This window comes from Sphaerodactylus townsendi, linkage group LG03, assembly GCF_021028975.2.
Source record: "Sphaerodactylus townsendi isolate TG3544 linkage group LG03, MPM_Stown_v2.3, whole genome shotgun sequence".
Taxonomy (NCBI): Eukaryota; Metazoa; Chordata; class Lepidosauria; order Squamata; family Sphaerodactylidae; genus Sphaerodactylus; species Sphaerodactylus townsendi.
Window position 1 is genome coordinate 162,863,256 of NC_059427.1, and position 17,803 is coordinate 162,881,058.

The 17,803-nt window shown below is 48.0% G+C and overlaps 1 protein-coding gene across 1 annotated transcript in view; it reads right to left on the reverse strand.

Moving 5' to 3' along the window:
- The window catches only part of USP11 (ubiquitin specific peptidase 11), a 58,657-nt gene extending 53,059 nt beyond the window's left edge, over positions 1-5,598 (reverse strand). The window contains 1 exon segment of the mRNA XM_048490587.1: positions 5,378-5,598. Coding sequence (XP_048346544.1) covers positions 5,378-5,487 — 110 coding nt within the window. The 5' untranslated portion in view covers positions 5,488-5,598.
- Positions 5,599-17,803: the final 12,205 nt, after the last annotated feature.

A 17,803-nucleotide genomic window follows, 5' to 3' on the forward strand; every position in this document is an offset into this window, starting at 1 on the left:
GGATTTAATAATAATAATAATAACAACAACAACAACAACAACAACCTTTATTAGGCACTGAGAGAATAAAAGAAAGAAAACAAGCACTGGCAGGAAGGGGGTGGGTTTAAAAGGAAAATCTGGGGAAATTTAGGGGTGCCTACTGTCAGGGGTGCAATTATTAAGATAGCACCACCAAAATTTCAGAGTATCTTCGTGAGCCCCTATTGATGATACCACCCAGGTTTGGTGAAGTTTGGTTCAGGGGGTCCAAAGTTATGGACCCTCAAAGGTGTAGCCCCCATCTCCTATCAGCTCCCATTGGAAACAATGGGGGATGGGGCACTCCCTTTGGGAGTCCATAACTTTGGACTCCCTAAACCAAACCTCACCAAACCTGGGTCATATCATCAGGAGAGTCTCCTGAAAAATCCCTGAAATATTGGTGCTGCTAGCCTAAAATCTGTGCCCCCTGCAGGCCAAAAACGGAGAAACACTGAAAATACAAAAAAAATTCCCACAAACGAATCTGCATTTTTGGCACCCACCACAAGGGGGCGCCCTGGGCAACTGCCCACTTTGCCCAATGGGAGGAACACCTCTGGGCTCAGGCAGTCGAGCATGGCAGTTTGCGACTCTGAAGTATTATATATATCCACACTTTTGCTTGGAGAAAATTAAGGCAGTCCATAAACATTCGAAATAGCACAAATGCATGGGTCAAGTGGTAAATGATGCCCTGTATGTCATTAAAGCAACATGATAAATTTAGGCTTGATAAGGAAGTTACTGCTGCTTGCACTGTAATTTCTTCCCAAATGTTTGTGCTTTAAAAAAAAACTTTGACATTTGTGGGAATTTCTCATCTTTGCCTGACCCACAACACAATCATCTATCATTAACAAACTCTTCCAGAGTTCAATGCATTTTACATGCCTTATCATTACTTTAATCTGTAAGATAGGACAGTGTTATCGTTCTCACACTACAAATGCGTACACGTGTGCAGAAAATGTGACTTGCATATGGTCACATATGGAGTTTGGGTCAGAGGCAAGATTTGAACAAAAGACTTCTAAGCTGCTACACCCGTGGTGGCGAACCTTTGGCACTCCAGATGTTATGGACTACAATTCCCATCAGCCCCTGCCAGCATGGTTCGCCACCACTGCGCTATACTCTTCCAGCTTTCACAAGGTTTCTGGCAGCTTTCGGCACTGCAGCATTGAACACGAACTTCCCCGCCAAAGTTGCTTGCAAAGTTCCCAGGAGCTCATGGGAGGAAATGACCTCTTCCTACCCAACTACAAATATTCCAGGGGCAGCAGAGATCTTAGTCTTTGCATTCACACTGGGTCACACTGGATAACTTGTAACTACCCTATGCGGTCTGACGAAACGGTCGTTCAAAACCTGCAGCTTCCTTACCCATAAAAGAGTGATAGCAGTGTGCATGCTTTTGAGTCACACAGAGCTCTCTGACCTAACAAAAGGCTCTGTGTGATTCAAAAGCCTGCCAAGTCTTATACAACTTCTTTCTACCATCTACAGATTTAAGCCTAGAGCAGTGGCTCTCAACCTGGGGGTCAGGACCTCTTTGGAAGTCGAACAACCTTTTCACAGGGGTTGCCTAAGACTCTCTGCATCAGTGTTGTCCATCTGTACAATGGATAAATGTTAGGGTTGGGGGTCACCACGACATGAGGAACTGTATTAAAGGGTCACGGCATTAGGAAGGTTGAGAATCACTGGCCTAGAAAGTTTTCAGGGCAACACACTAACAGAGGTGACTTACTATTGCCTGACTCTGGGTTATAACCCTGGTATTCCCTGGTGGTCTCCCACCCAAACACTAACCAGGGCCAACCCTGGTTGGCTTCCACACTCTGATGAGATCGGGCTAGCTTGGGCTATCCAAGTCATGACGAGCCTAATCTACTCATCTGTTCTACCCTGGACCTAACAAAAACTTGGCCAGGAAGCAATTTTAACACTGCCGTAAAATTCCAATCGTTCCTCAACCAGAAGAAAACCCAGTTGTTTGAGGAAACTGGTACCGACTAGCAAAGAAGCTTTATGCCCGTTATCACTTTCGTTCACTATGAGAGAAACCCAGCTTCTCCCCACACACCACCAGCTACAAAAAGCAGCAAAATGAGTCATAAGAATAAAACAAGGGCCCCTTCCACACACGCAAAATAATGCGTTTTCAAACCACTTTCACAACTGTTTGCAAGTGGATTTTGCCATTCCGCACAGCTTCAAAAAGCACTGAAAGCAGTTTCAAAGTACATTATTCTGCATGTGAGGAATGAACCAAGTATAGGAGAAAGCAAGGAAGAGAGGCACCAGCTATTCTGCTCAGTGTGAGCAGGTAAAAGAGAGGGCGCAGGCAGGTGTGGCTCCGTGAAGGAAAGGGCCAAACAAAAGCAGCTGTCAGGAGAGTGCAAGACTTCTACATTGAAATAAAGAGTTTCAAGTTGACAAGGAAAGTGACACATCAATTATCATGTCTGCAGCATGAAATCTGGCACTTTTCACCACTTTCATCTCATTCAGCCTACGATCCTACAGGCACTTTGCACAAAACGGGACCGACTGCCAAGTCAGCACACGCAGGAGCCCAGCTGCCTTTCTACACATTTGCAAAGAGGCTGGACACACTGCCCTGCGCTGGTGCCACGGAGAGAGCGGGCTCCTTGTTTCCACAGGCACTGTTAAGCCGGCTGCCAACCGCACGCCCAGAGGTGCAGGCTGGCATCTTGCAGGCCAGGAAAGACAAAAGTGCGAGATGTCAAAATTGCTCAAAGACAGGAAGGGGGGGGGGGGAAGTTATAACCCTCAAAACAAACCGCTGGAGTTCCCCCACAGGAAATTAGTCAGCAGAAAGAGCAAAACCAAAAGTAATTCGGGGGGGGGGGGGGACATAAGGATAAGTGAGTGGGTTGAACATTTAGAAGAAGAAGAAGAGTTTGGATTTATATCCCCCCTTTCTCTCCTGCAGGAGACTCAAAGGACTTACAATCTCCTTGCCCTTCCCCCCTCACAACAAACACCCTGTGAGGTAGGTGGGGCAGACATCCCAAGATACTGAGGCCACTGGAAAAATGAAAGTGTGCAGTTAGCCGCGACAGCTACCCCAGTGTAGTCACACACAGAATTATACTGCGGTCCCAAGGGAAGGGTCAGATTGTCCCTTTTTTGGGACACAAGGCTCTGTCATGCAAGAGTCAAGTGCTCAAGAGATGAACTTCACACTAGTATGCTGGGAAAGTTACAATTTGGAATTCTGTTGGAATTCTGCCTGCCCCCTACCCCCTAAGCACAAGAGTTCTGCCCGGAAAACAAAACTAATGTAAAAACCAAGCAGGGTCTTTTCTCATTCAAGAAGAAGAAGAGAAGAGTTTGGATTTATATCCCCCCTTTCTCTCCTGCAGGAGACTCAAAGGGGCTGACAATCTCCTTGCCCTTCCCCCCTCACAACAAACACCCTGTGAGGTGGGTGGGGCTGAGAGAGCTCCAAGAAGCTGTGACTAGCCCAAGGTCACCCAGCTGGCATGTGTGGGAGTGCACAGGCTAACCTGAATTCCCCAGATAAGCCTCCACAGCTCAGGCGGCAGAGCTGGGAATCAAACCTGGTTCCTCCAGATTAGATACACGAGCTCTTAACCTCCTACGCCACTGCTGCTCCTCTGCTCAAGTACACAAACCATTACTAAGGAGGCTACAAGATGATCCTCAATCCCGTTCTCCTTCAGAGAACAAAGAGTAATGTTTGCAGTTCTGCAAAAAGGAGAAGTCTTCAACTCAAGTGGGAAAGGTTGCTAATGGAAGCACTCTGATATGACTGAGGGGTCTTTAAACCAGTACCCTGGGACTCAAAAAGGGAGCATGGAAATCACCAAAACACACTGCAGACCCATGAGAATGCACTTATGGGTTGAGCTGGAATGGCAATCAGATCCAGTGACTGGATGGATTCAAGTGTTTAAACCACACTTGAGCATGCCCTGAAAGATAGATTCAGAGGACAGCCACATTGGTCTGCCGTAGAACAACTAGATTCGAGTCCAGTAGCACCTCAGAGACAGTCAAGAAGTTTGGGAGTAAAAACTTTAGAGTGGCTGTCCTCTGTAGTCTATACTCAAAAACTCATGCCCACGACATCTTATCGATCTCTAGGATGCTACTAGATTCAAATCTATGCCCTGAAAGTCTCTAGGCAATGCATCTCCTAACCACTCTTTCAGTTATCCACAAGGGAACATCAGAAGGCGGCTAGAAGCACTCCACAAGGAAATGGATCCTAGTGATGTGATTGCGAACATGCCCCCCCACACACACACAAACACCAGAGACACACAAACAGCAGAGAAGAATCCATACATACATAAATTAAACAGTGGTCTTCGAAGCACCTGCAGGATGCAGTCCAATGTATTCCAGTTTTAGCTTTCAAAAGAGTCAGAGCTCCGCATCTCTTGCTTACAGAAACTTAGGCTTCACGAGCCTTGAAGGCATAGCTGAACGCCTGCTTCATTTACTGCAAGGCAAGCAGCAGGGCTACAGCCATATCACTTTGGACAGCAGGTGCACAGTCAAACAGAAGTGGAAACCCTGCCTCTCGCTGCATCGGAACAAGGGGGGTCTGCCAAAATAAAACCATGTCAAACCGTCTTTAAGGAGCCATAAGGCGCTGGGTTTAATTGTGCAGTGCCAGATCCTCTCCGGCATCATATAAATAACTAAACGTGCAACTGAGAAACAGGGCAGGATTGCAGGTCCCATTGCGTTGCAGGAAAGAAGAGAAAGTTACTCAGGGCAACAGAAGTCGGAACTGTTGCTCAGCATGGATTAAGTCAGCAGTTTGTAACCACGTTGCTTCCAACGTAAAGAGGTGGGGGCATGCTAATATGAATTAAGAGGGGATTCTAATCCAAATTAGGGACTGCTTGTGTGTATAGAGTGCAGGGAAAGGGGTAAGTGCTACGGGTTGTAAAGAGGGGGGATTCGAATCCAAATTAGGGAGTGCTTGTGTGTATAGAGTTCAGGGAAGGGGGTAAACGTTGTAGGTTGTAAGGGAAGAGGGTTCTAATAAGAACTAGCGGCTGCTTGTGTGCACAGATGGGGGCTACTGGTGTGGGTTGTAAAGGCAGTGGTGGGGGTTCTGATCCGAATTAGCGACTGCTTGTGTGCACAGAGTGCAGGGAAGGGGGTTAGTGCTGTGGATTGGGTGTGTGGTGGTGGGGTTCTAATCTGAATTAGCGGCTGCTTGTGTGCACAGAAGGGGGTAACTGCTGTGGATTCCTACGACTCCAGGGGGAGTCTCCCATCTCCCCCCACCCACCCACCCACCCGATGACCCCCGCCTGGCTCCTCGTCCCTCCCGCGCCCTTACCATTCCTCTCCTGCCACCAACGGCCGCTCCCGCCCGGGTAGGGTAGGCCCGTCCCCCTCCACCTGCCGCTTCTGGGCCTCCAGCCCCGGCACCCCCCGCTCCGTCGCCATCGCCTCCTCCAGCTCCGCTCCGTTCCTCCACCGGCCCGGAAGCGAGCTACGGAGATACCTTATTTCCCACTCCCGGCTCTTCGGGTGGTCCCGCCCACCCGCTTCCGGTCGGCCATGAGAGGTGTGGCACAGAACAGGAGTACAGAAACTGGAGGCATGTTGAATGTGGCGAGTGGTGGAGGCCGCCATCTTGTTAGTGTCTGAAGAAGTGGAGGATGCTCAGCGCATGCTCAGTTTTAAAAAAGCCCTCAGTTCGGCGCATGCTCAGTTTTTAAAAAGCCCTCATGATGAGCCATTGTGTGGAACGGACAAGTTCTTGTCATATTTTGACTAGGGCGGGGGTAGATGGGACTTTGCAAGGAGTTGCTACAGACCCATTGTGCGCGCTGCGACGCCCTTTCCGCCATCTTTAAATGGGGCATGGTTCCTCTCTTATCTGGGAATTGACTATTTTTGGTAGTGGCAAAGAATTGAAGCCTGTTTCTGAGCGCCGGTCCTGTATAAAGTCGTGGGAGACTCATCTTCTGGGGGCAGGAAGATGGCTAATCTCAGGAAGGGGTGGATTTGGGTTGGTTGTACATATGCAATAAAAATAAGAGCGGAGTTGAGGGTACCAGACTACAATCTCCCCAGGCTCTGCTCCCAAATCTCCAGGTGTTTCCCAGGCCAGAGTTGGCGACTCTAACCTGAAGTTTGGTAACGTTAGACCGTATACAGTACCTTCGATGAAATCATCCATTACCTCTAATGAACTTTGAAAGCAATACAAACTTGCACTTTATAAGGAATAACACTATCAGCTCTTGGCTTCCATCAATTTTGACACGTTGAACTCTCATCACCTGTAAAGGAAGCTATAGTTGGCTTCCTAAGTCATAACAGTCTGTTGTCTGAATGGAGGTACTCCATAAAACACATCCGGTTTACAGGTAGTACTGTAGATATTCACCCATCTCAAAACAGAGCGAAAGGCAACTATGGATGCCTTTGCTGCTTTTCAGAAAGCCATCTTGGCTGGGGCCCAAAGGCACAAGAGCCCTCCTTAGATATAAAGCAGGGGTGTCAAAACATGCAGACTGAGGGCCAGATCCAACCCCTTGAGAGGGCTTATCAGGCCTGCGAGCCAGCTGAGGCAACAATCCCCCACCCTCACTGCCGATTTAGCCTGGTGAGCCCACTCTGGGCTTGCCAGACCAGGCACCCACCTCACCCTGCAGCGAAGTTGCCAGTCTAGGCACCCATCTCTCCCCACTCTTTATTTGGCCTGGTGAGCATGCTGTGGGCTCACCAGTCCAGACACCCAAGCTACCCCACTCCCTATCTGTCCTGAGCCAGCTACCTGCCCCCACCAGTGCTGCCCTGTGCTGGCAAGGCTGCTGTGGGTTTGTCAGCCAAGGTAGCCATCCCCTCCAGGGCCAATATGGGCTGGTAGCCCCCAATGCTGGATTGGCATGCTGAAAACTCATCATCTGAGGAAACCACCTCCCCCGGTGCTTAACTGGGCTGGCAAGCCTGCTGCGGATATATTAATGTACAATAGAATTTATTACAACAAGAAAGTAGATTAATTTTCAATTTGAACACATTAACTCCTGGAGGGTTGAATTCAGAAGTGAATTCCTCTTGTTTCCTATAAATCAGTGATGGCGAACCTATGGCACAGGTGCCAGAGGTGGCACTCAGAGCCCTTTCTGCGGGCACGCACACACAAAGTTTGTCATGTGGAGGGTGAAAAATCCCCTCCACACACACACACACACATCTAGGCTGGCCTGGGCCACTGAGAATGACGTGCACACAATGTGGTGAGCAGGGAGGACTCGGCTGGCAGTCCAGATGCCTGTGCTCCAAGTGGCTGCTGCCCGGGGTGGGGGTGGGGGGCACGGAGGAGGCAGAGATGCTAGAGAGGCACAGATCAGTGCGCACAGGACTTGATGGCTAGAGCAGGCTGGCCCCTGCTTAAGCAGGTGGGGCGGAGGAAGAGGGAGCCAACTGTTTTTTTCTAAACTAAATCCTCAGCATTCAGGTTAAATTGCCAGGTTGGCACTTTGCGATAAATAAGTGGGGTTTGGGTTGCAATTTGGGCACTCGGTCTCAAAAAGGTTTGTCATCACTGCTATAAATAGTAATGTAAGTATTGTGGGCAGTACTGCTAATATAATAGGTCGAAGCTTGGCAGTGGATGTTAAGTTCTACATACATATGAACTTATCAGACAATTATCAGCTATTCTAATATTTGTGTTACGGTGAGTAAAATTTTATACAGACGGAGTTATTATATAAGAGTGATGTATGCAATGTAATGAGTACTTATGATTATTTCAAAATATTAGGGTGAGCTTGAATACCACATCTCATCAAGAAGATGGGGTTAAACTAGGCTGTTTAGACATAGTAACTAATAATAGTTTGTATATCAATAACCCAGCAAGTCAAAGCATAGCTATGACATGCGCTTGGGGAGAGTATTGAAAATGCACAGAAAGAGCGAAACAGATCTGCAGCGCTTTCCGTTGGCTTCTCCTGAAGACAGACTTTTCTTCTTGACCTCATTGTACATTCATGCAACTTTGTATTTGCTGTCTCTGTGTGTAGTTGTTCAGACTGTTGTCATTGCTGCAGTTGGTTTTCTTTAGAAGACTTGCTTCTACTTTACCAGTTTTCAGGTTCACCTAACTCTGTAAAATTGTTGCCTCTTTAGGCACAGTGAACGGTTGTATTTTTGCTATTGTTGTTATTTTGCATTTGTAATGAAGAAATGTGCTTAGGTGCAATGTGCTTAGGTGCAATGCGAGTGATCATTTGTACATGCCCTGCACACGGTGCATGCCGTATTTGCTTTGGTTGATATATATTGTGATGTATACCTTTTTGGACAGTGGCTCACCAGCTGAGGCAGCCACTCACTCCTGCCCTCCCAGTGCCAACCGCCTTCCCTAGTGCCATTCTGGACTGGTGAGCCCACTGCAGACGAGATAGCTCCCCCCCACTAGTGCTAATCTGGGCTTGCAAATCAGCTGTGGACTTGACAGTGGAGGCACCCCCCCGCCGCCCCAGCGCTGATCTGAGTTGACAAGCTTGCTGTGGGCTTGCCAGCCAATTCAGCCCCCGCCCCCTCCCAGGCTCTGCCTAACCAAATCACATTTATGTCATAGCTGGTCCTTGTAACAACTGAGTTAGACACCCCTAATCTAAATATTCTGAACCTGTACACACACACACACCAGCATTTTCCCAACTCTGCATTTTCTTGCTTGTGCAACTGTTACCCCGAATAGAGGGAACAGGATAAGTTACCCAATTCAGGCCCACCCCCAAATGCAATTAAATGTGATTAAATGTGATTATACTTTCAGTGCTAACACAACTGCACAAAAGACACGAAAAACAAAAACCCCGCTCCCCAAGGAAAATCCATCTGATCCTATGTATAAATAATAGACAAGAGTCCTGGTTTCAAAAACAGGGCAGTACCAAAAATAAGCAGAAATGTCTTGTGGCCCTTCCTACCTAAATGAATAAACTGTATAGCATCAGGTGGGTAGCCGTGTTAGTCTAAAGCAGCAGAAAAAAAGTTTTGAGTCCAGTGGCACCTTTAAGACCAACTAAGTTTTACTCTTGGTATAAGCTCCCGTGCGCATGCACGTTTCTTCAGATACACTGAAACTGAAGTCACCAACCACTGCAGCAATGGCGTAGGAGGTTAAGAGCTCGTGTATCTAATCTGGAGGAACTGGGTTTGATTCCCTGCTCTGCCTCCTGAGCTGTGGAGGCTTATCTGGGGAATTCAGATTAGCCTGTACACTCCCACACACGCCAGCTGGGTGACCTTGGGCTAGTCACAGCTTCTCGGAGCTCTCTCAGCCCCACCCACCTCACAGGGTGTTTGTTGTGAGGGGGGGAAGGGCAAGGAGATTGTAAGCCCCTTTGAGTCTCCTGCAGGAGAGAAAGGGGGGATATAAATCCAAACTCTTCTTCTTCTTCATACAGGTAGGAGGGTGATACCTGGAAGGGCTAGTTAAGGTCAATATGCATAAATAATTGAGCGTTAAGTAAGATTGGTTTGAAAGAGATGGTAACACCTGTGAATGTCAACTAACTAGCGTACAGCACCATAAAAAAGTTGACAAACAGATGTAGGATCTGAATGACATTAGCTTGACTAATTGCATCTTGACTGTCCATTGCATCAGAAGAAATGGGTTTTAACGCATGCAAGTTTAGGCCAGAATAAAATCTGGTTAGCCTTCAGAGTGCCACAAAGCACTATTTAATTTTTGCTGCATTGGCCTTACACTGCTACCCTTCCAGAATTGTGATAGCACAAGTTGCGTAAATACCGACTTTCAGGCAGAAAAACAACACAGGAATAAAGTTGCCGATTTCTTTTTCCCTGTGTGGCTCCTAGTTTATCCCCAGCTTTATCGTTTGGGACATATTTGGAGAAATGCCCTTGAAAGCCATTGGCCTGGATCATTAAACCGTCAATTGCTTTAGAGCAGGGGTAGGGAACCTGCAGCTCTCTAGATGTTCAGGAACTACAATTCCCATCAGCCTCTGTCAGCATAGCCAATTGGCCATGCTGGTAGGGGCTGATGGGAATTGTAGTTCCTGAACATCTGGAGAGCCGCAGGTTCCCTACCCCTGCTTTAGAGGAAACGGCACCAAAGAAACATCATGTTTTGCCACACTTGCTCTCTTAAGAACGCAGCAGCCCGATAGCAGGAACAATCCACAAATAAGGCTTGGAAACGTGCCCCTGTTGATAGACATTTCTCACAAAATCCACAATGTGGCCCATCTTAACCATTTTCAGGTGCACTTCCCAGGAGAGGCTTTATAGTGGGACTGATCCTACCTGTAGGTTTTCAAGCAATGCGGTATTAAACGGCACTACAAAGAGGGCCAGCCCAAGATGGCCCAGGCTAACCCAATCTGTTCAGGCCCCTGTTAGCACTGGGACAGGAGATCACCATGGAAGCACAGGGCCGCTGTGCAGAGGCAGGCAATGGCAAACCACCTCTGAATGTCTCTGGCCTTGAAAAATCTATGGGATTACCTAAGTCAGCTGCACTTTGACAATGCCACATCTCAAAAAGGATATTGAGGAGATAGAAAAAGTGCAGAGAAGGGCAACGAGGATGATTGAGGGACTGGAGCACCTTCCTTATGAGGAGAGGCTGCAGCGTTTGGGACTCTTTAGTTTGGAGAGGAGGCGGCTGAGGGGGGATATGATTGAAGTCTATAAAATTATGCATGGGGTAGAAAATGTTGACAGAGAGAAATTTTTCTCTCTTTCTCACTATACTAGAACCAGGGGGCATTCATTGAAAATGCTGGGGGGAAGAATTAGGACTAATAAAAGAAAACACTTCTTCACGCAACGTGTGATTGGTGTTTGGAACATGCTGCCTCAGGAGGTGGTGATGGCCACTCACCTGGATAGCTTTAAATAGGGCTTGGACAGATTTATGGATCTATGTCAATCTATGGCTACCAATCTTGATCCTCCTTGATCTGAGATTGCAAATGCCCTAGCAGACCAGGTGCTCAGGAGCAGCAGCAGCAGAAGGCCATTGCTTTCACATCCTGCTTGTGAGCTCCCAAAGGCACCTGGTGGGCCATTGTGAGTAGCAGAGTGCTGGACTAGATGGACTCTGGTCTGATCCAGCTGGCTTGTTCTTATGTTCTTATGTACTTTACAGATGCAAGTGCCAGGGCCCCAGGAGTTCCTTTAGGCGTGTTGCTTTAAGCATCTGCCTTGGTGACTCAGGCCGAATCCCCACTGAAAATTGAATACAGATATAACCAGGTTTCAAAAGAAACGGCACCTTTTCATCGAGGTGTCACCCTCCCCACCACGGCATGTGTGTGATGAGGACATCCATTTCAATCACACTTTCAAATAGTGCAGCAATCCCCACTAGTGTGCGATCGTACGCGCAATCTGCTCAGCGGCTCTTCCTTCCCCATCCTGATTGGCTGTCGTGCAGGGTTGGGGCAGAAACTTTTTTTTTACACAAAAAAAGTGCTAACGCTGAAGCGAATACTGTTCTTTCGTGCACACGTTTCAGCGGTACCCGGTTTCCTCGCGCACACGTTTCGACGATAGCCTCAGCTGAGCGAAACAAAAAAAGCCGAGCGAAACAAACAAACAAAAAGGCTGCGCGAGCCCGCTGCGCTCTGGTTGGCTGGAAGGCATTTGCGTCACTCTCTACGGTGGGAAATTTGAAACATTAGACCCCCCAAACCTGCCCACAGATCTGGATTGGAGACATGTTTTTTTTTAAAGGATCACATTCATGCAGGTTCGGGAAAAACACGTGATAAGGGGGAGGGGGAGCGTCAGAACCGGGATGAATCTGTGTTCGGTGGTTCAGCTGTGGGGCAGTTTGCCGTGAAACCTGGATATTTCAGGTGAGTATCCCGGGATTAATCGGCAGTGGGGATATCGCCTCACATCCCAAGGCAGAAAAATATCATTGCCAGAAAAGCTGTGCTGCCGTCAGCAGTTTTTATGTCAGCCAGTACTGACATTTGCGGAAAGGGAATCCACCTCTTCTGAATTGTCACCGTGCTTCCATTTCCTGGTCGTCTTCGGAAAACCCACAATACTTTCAAGGCACTGTGCACATGCTCAACAAATGTATCTGGGCTGCTAAAGGATTTCAAATGGGGCAAAGAACATGGACAAAGACTCTCCTATGTTTTTCTCTTGGGGTGGACAAAGGGTCTTCTTGAGCAAGGGGTCCAGATGCTCACACGCAGCTTGGGTGGGACACACTGCTGCCTACCTGCCTTCGTTATGCAAAACCACACTTACACAGCCTTGAAAACCCACAACAGCCATATGTGAAGGTGCAGAGTTCTGTTCTGTTTTTACACTGCTTTTTGTATAGGTTTCAGCAAAGCAAAATCGGCAGAGACCAGGCCGGGGCATATCTGAAGGCCCACCGCTCTCCCAAAGTTGGTCTTGTGTCCACTGGCTGACGGCGGCTTTTACCTCCTACCCAATCCCTGTAACTGGAGACGCTAAGGATCAAACCTGGAACTTTCTGCATCCCAACAGATGCTTTTTGATTTATGGGTCACACACATGAAGCTGCGTTTTCCTGAACCAGACCCCAAGTCAGGCTTTTCCACTCTGAGCTGCTCTCTGGGGTCTTAGATGAGTCTATCACCTACTAGCAGTTTTGGTTTTTTAAAATCATCTTCAAGGTGTGGGTGTTGACCTTTAAGGCCTTGCGTGGCCTGGGACCCTCGTACCTTCGGGACCGCATTACCCCATATGTCCCAACTCAACCTCTGCGCTCAGCAGAGGCCAATTTACTGGGGGTCCCCGGCCCCTCAATGATGCGGCTGGCCTCCACTTGGGGCTGTAGGGCTCTTCACGGCTTTGGCTCAGCCTTCCGGTGGAACACATTCTCCCTCCGAGCTTACACCCACCCTGCGGGACCTTGGGGATTTCAAGAGGGGCTCAAGACTGAGTTGTTCCATCAGCCTTTGGAGAGACTCAAGTCAGCTGAGGGTGGTGCCCCCCCCTACCCCCTCCTCTTTACCCCCATGGGCCCTAATACCATCAGGACCCATTATTTCGCATTAGGAGGGTTTCATAAGGGCATGGGCAATGTTTTAAGATACGACTGTTGTTTTAATTATATGTATGTTTTTAGCTGATGTTTTATCCGTACACCCCCCTGAGCCCTTCGGGGATAGGGCGGAATACTAAATTTAATTAATAATAATAATGATAATGATGATGATGATGCAGATGCTGGGGATTGAACCCAGGACCTTCTGAATGTCAGGCAGTTGCTTTTCCAGAAAGGCATGGCCCCCTCCAATCAGCACCCCCCCCCCCGCGGTTCCAGGGCTTCCAACAGCTCCCTTCCCCCCCACACACACACCCCACCCCACCCTGCAAAGTGGGCTTTTGGGGAGGAGGAATTAAAGAATCAGTTCTCTTGCCGTCTTCAAAACAGAGTGCAAGAGATTTTTCAGCTAAAAGCTAACCCAGAATTGCTTTTATGGACTCTGTTGAGGTGTTACCTTGTTATGGGCAGTTCTAACCACCCTGTATGATAAGGTTTGGAATGTTTACTTTTTCCTCTTCCAAAAACTGATTCATTCTAAAAACCATTGTGAATGTAAGGTGGGATAAAGAGGCTTAAATAAATGGTTTATTAGCACTGTATATTCTGAAAGAGATGTCAATGAGTCAAGCCTGTGCTAAGCTTGAATATGGGGAAACTCAGCCATTATGACTCAACAGGTAAGTCAGGTATTTTCTCCAAGCTTCGTTTACCTTAAAAGGTCACTTAGACAAAAAATAAAACTCTGAGCTTCTTGCTTCTCAGCAATTGGAGTGTTGCACTCCACCAGCATCCCAAATTCCCCATCCTGTGATGTTATCATTGTGGCCAACCTCTGAGGCTCAACAATACAGAATACAGCTAAGAACCAGTTCAGCTGGCCTGCTTGCAAAGCCTTACTCTGGATGCTGCAGCTTAGCCACACTCAAGACATTAAAGAGAGAATATAATTTTGGAAATTGAGGGGGTTTTTTGTATATAGATGGAAGATTACATGCTTGGTAGTAGTACTAAATCAGTGATGGCTAACCTTTTTGAGACCAAGTGCCCAAACTGCAACCCAAAACCCACTTATTTATCGCAAAGTGCCAACACGGCAAATTAGCCTGAATACCGAGGTTTCAGTTTAGAAAAAACGGTTGGCTCTGAGGCGTGTGTTACTTGGGAGTAAGTTTGGTGGTAGTCGGTGGCTTGGCTTTGAAGCAACTGTGCAACGCTTCGAACGGCTGAATCACGACCATAGGAGGGTTTACTCAGAAGCAAGCCATATTGCCAGCAACCGAGTTTACTCCCAGGTAAAGGATCATGCTTTTGTTCTTCCCATGAAAATCAGTGGGGTTTAACAGCGCTTACAGGGTTACCTACACTGCTTCCCGAAAACTAGGTCTTAGGTTTAGTGTAATAATCTCTCTGAAATAATTGCACTATTATCACATGACGAGCTCTGTGCACGCATGCCCACAGAGAGGGCTCTGAGTGCCACTTCTGGCACCCGTGCCATCGGTTCACCACCACTGTCCTAAATGCTTAGGAATATCCTAAAAAGGATTCAATCTGCAGTCAAAAACTTGAGCAATCCTAGAAAGAACAACTCCCAATAAGGGCTGCCAAGGAATCCTTTCTTCTATACAAACCCACTCAAACTAGTTCCGCTTTCTCCCATCTGAATCCAAAGGAGAGATGATGGACACCCAGAATTCTTAGAGACTTTTAATCAGTTTCGTACATTTGGATATGGCGCAAAACCCTGAACAGGGGGAGGGAGGCGCAGCTGGGAGAGAGAATTCTGCATGTCTTTGCCGCCGCCAGATCTTCTGCAACGATTGCTGCTTTTTGATTAGCTAAAGCGGAAAAGATGCTTCTTCAGCTCAAGTTCCATACGGGGCAGGAGTTTCCTTCTTTCCGTAACAGGAGAACTAAACTCCACATCCACCCCAGCAAAAGGGGGAGGGAAGAACATGGAGATAGTCCATTCCAGGGCTTCTTGCTCTTTGCAAGAAAAGGTTGGCTTCCAGACCAAAAACCCCATGCTCGGGGTTCTTCAAACCAGTACACCCCTCCAAGGTGTTCATCCATATTTCCTGCACATTCACTCTTCAATAGGCCACTTTGGAGTTTCCCTCTCAAAACACCCAAACTTGGATTATTCCCCTTCATAAATACTAAGAATACATCTATATACCGTAAGCCAACCAGTTGAATTATCATGGCACCCTCCCAAAAACTACAATTCCCACAGTTCCCAGGGGGATGTCATGACAATTGAAACAGGATGCCGTCAGCTTGCAGCTAAAGGTCAGTCGTGTCATTTGCTGTATCCAACTCTGCTACATTTCTCTGCACTCCATTTTTTTTCTCTTCCAGTAACTGAGAAAACTTAACTTCCGATTCTGGACCCCTCAAAAAAGCAGCATCGTATCTCAGCAGCGTCAATATCTCCCCACTACTCCACTCAGATTATAGTGTGACAGGAACTTCCGTAGGCCCTCAGCAGATGTAAATTTAACAAAGGTTGGATGTCCTTAACCACAGGTAAGGGGTCTGCATACCTAAAACCATGGTTAAGGACGGGCTGCAGACCTGGATGAGAAATCGCAGGCTGAGGCTGTTTGCAAACCGTGGCTTGGATCCGATGGAGCACTTCCACAGGTGGCCAAGAGCAGCATTTGGGGGGACACTCTGGGCTGCAGTGGAGGAGGGAGCAATGAAGTCCTGTGGTGGAAGAAACTGCCCCATCCGTAGAGATGCTTTGTGAGATCCCAGACCATGGTTTACATTAACCGTGGTGAAATATTACGTCGACACGGAGAAAACCATAGTTAAGGCAGTTTGTCCCACCTCTGCTATTTCTGGTGTCTCCCTATACCAGGGGTCAGCCACCTTTACCACCCAAAGAGCCATTTGGACCCGTTTTCCAGGGCCCTGAAGATCTACCGAGCCAAAGAGGTGGCTCTGCACAGAGCCGCCTCCAGTTTGGCCCCTCCACTCACCTTTCCTGGAGGGACACGCCCATGTTAACCTCCGACCTCCAGGCCACGCGGAGCCGCAGTATAAGGCTGAAAGAGCCGCATGCGCCTCCAGAGGGGCGGGTTGCAGACCCCTGCCCTATACACATGCTCTCGGGAGGCTAAAGCAGGGCTGCCTTGTATATCAATGACCTTAACTTGGGTTCAAGAAATAAGTTTTCTGTTGGTCCTGGTCCGCAAAAGGAAGAGCAAAAAGAAAGCACACCAGTGCGCTCTGAACTGCAAGCTCTCCTGGGAAGGAAGGCTGACACTTTTGGACCCAGAGATGGCTGACATTTCTTCAAGACAAAGGCAGGAAGGACTTTAGTCTCGGTAGACCCGGAGCTCTTAAAGCAACAGATCTAAGCGGGAAGACTGGGTGGGGTCAAGAAAACATTCCCCCAATAAAAGCCTCTTCGGTCGTATAAGGTGCAACACGGGAAAAGGCGAAAAGAGGGGAAACCGGGAAGTCACAGGCTCAAGTGGAAAAGGCAGCAGGAGGTGGAGGGTCGCGCATGCAGATTATCTGGCTCGAGTTACTGTTCTGCGAAACTGAAAGATGCTCTTATTTCCTGCTTGTTTGGCCCCCCTCTGTAAACAAAACCTGCTTTTATCCTCTGAGCATTAGGTTACCCTCCGCATGTCACCGTGGTCGTTATCCCCGGGCAACAGGCAAAGCCACTGCTGATGGGATTCTCCTTGGATCTATCAGTTGCACAGACCCCACGTGCCAAGCCAAGAGGTCTCCTGCACCGCTGATTCCTAGCTTCTCAGCACAAAAGCAGACTAAGTTTCTGCATGCGCCCCCTGCAGAGGCGGAACCTTCAGCAACCCTTTAAAGCTGCCAAAGGGTGGTAACAATAATAATTTGGCTCTAACGGGAGGGGGGGGCAGGTATTTCTTTGAACCTTATAAGTGTTCCATGCTGCATATAAAAATGGTTACATATGTACATATATATACACAAACACACAAATTATATATATATATTTAGGCCATGATCACAGCAAGGAGAGTTGGGTGCTATCCTTGTTTATATGGTAAAGATAGCATAAGGTGGGACTGAATCGATGTCCTGAAACTCCACCCACTCAGGACTTTGGACCTGGCGTTCCAGAAACAACCTTGACTGCTTGGGAAGTTGCAATATAATCATACTAAGAGTATTCACGGGATCCCAAACGCTTAGCTTTTGGAGCGGGGGCTGCAGATATTCCCCTCGCTTTCTGAGGTATCTCTCTGCAATAGAGTCAAAATCCTCGAGAATCCCATGTACCAACAGGATTCTGCAGGAATTTCTGAGCCCAAATAAATAAAGGCTGGCAAGTTGAAGAAGAAGAAGAAGGAGGAGGAGGAGGAGGAGGAGGAGTTTGGATTTATATCCCCCCTTTCTCTCCTGCAGGAGACTCAAAGGGGATTACAATCTCCTTGCCCTTCCCCCCTCACAACAAACACCCTGTGAGGTAGGTGGGGCTGAAAGAGCTCCGAGAAGCTGTGACAAGCCCAAGGTCACCCAGCTGGCATGTGTGGGAGTGCGCAGGCTAATCTGAATTCCCCAGATAAGCCTCCACAGCTCAGGCGGCAGAGCGGGGAATCAAACCCAGTTCCTCCAGATTAGATACATGAGCTCTTAACCTCCTACGCCACTGCTGCTCCTATAAGAAGTGACTGAGGATCTGATGGTGTCTAACAGACAAACAATAAAACAGAAGCCATG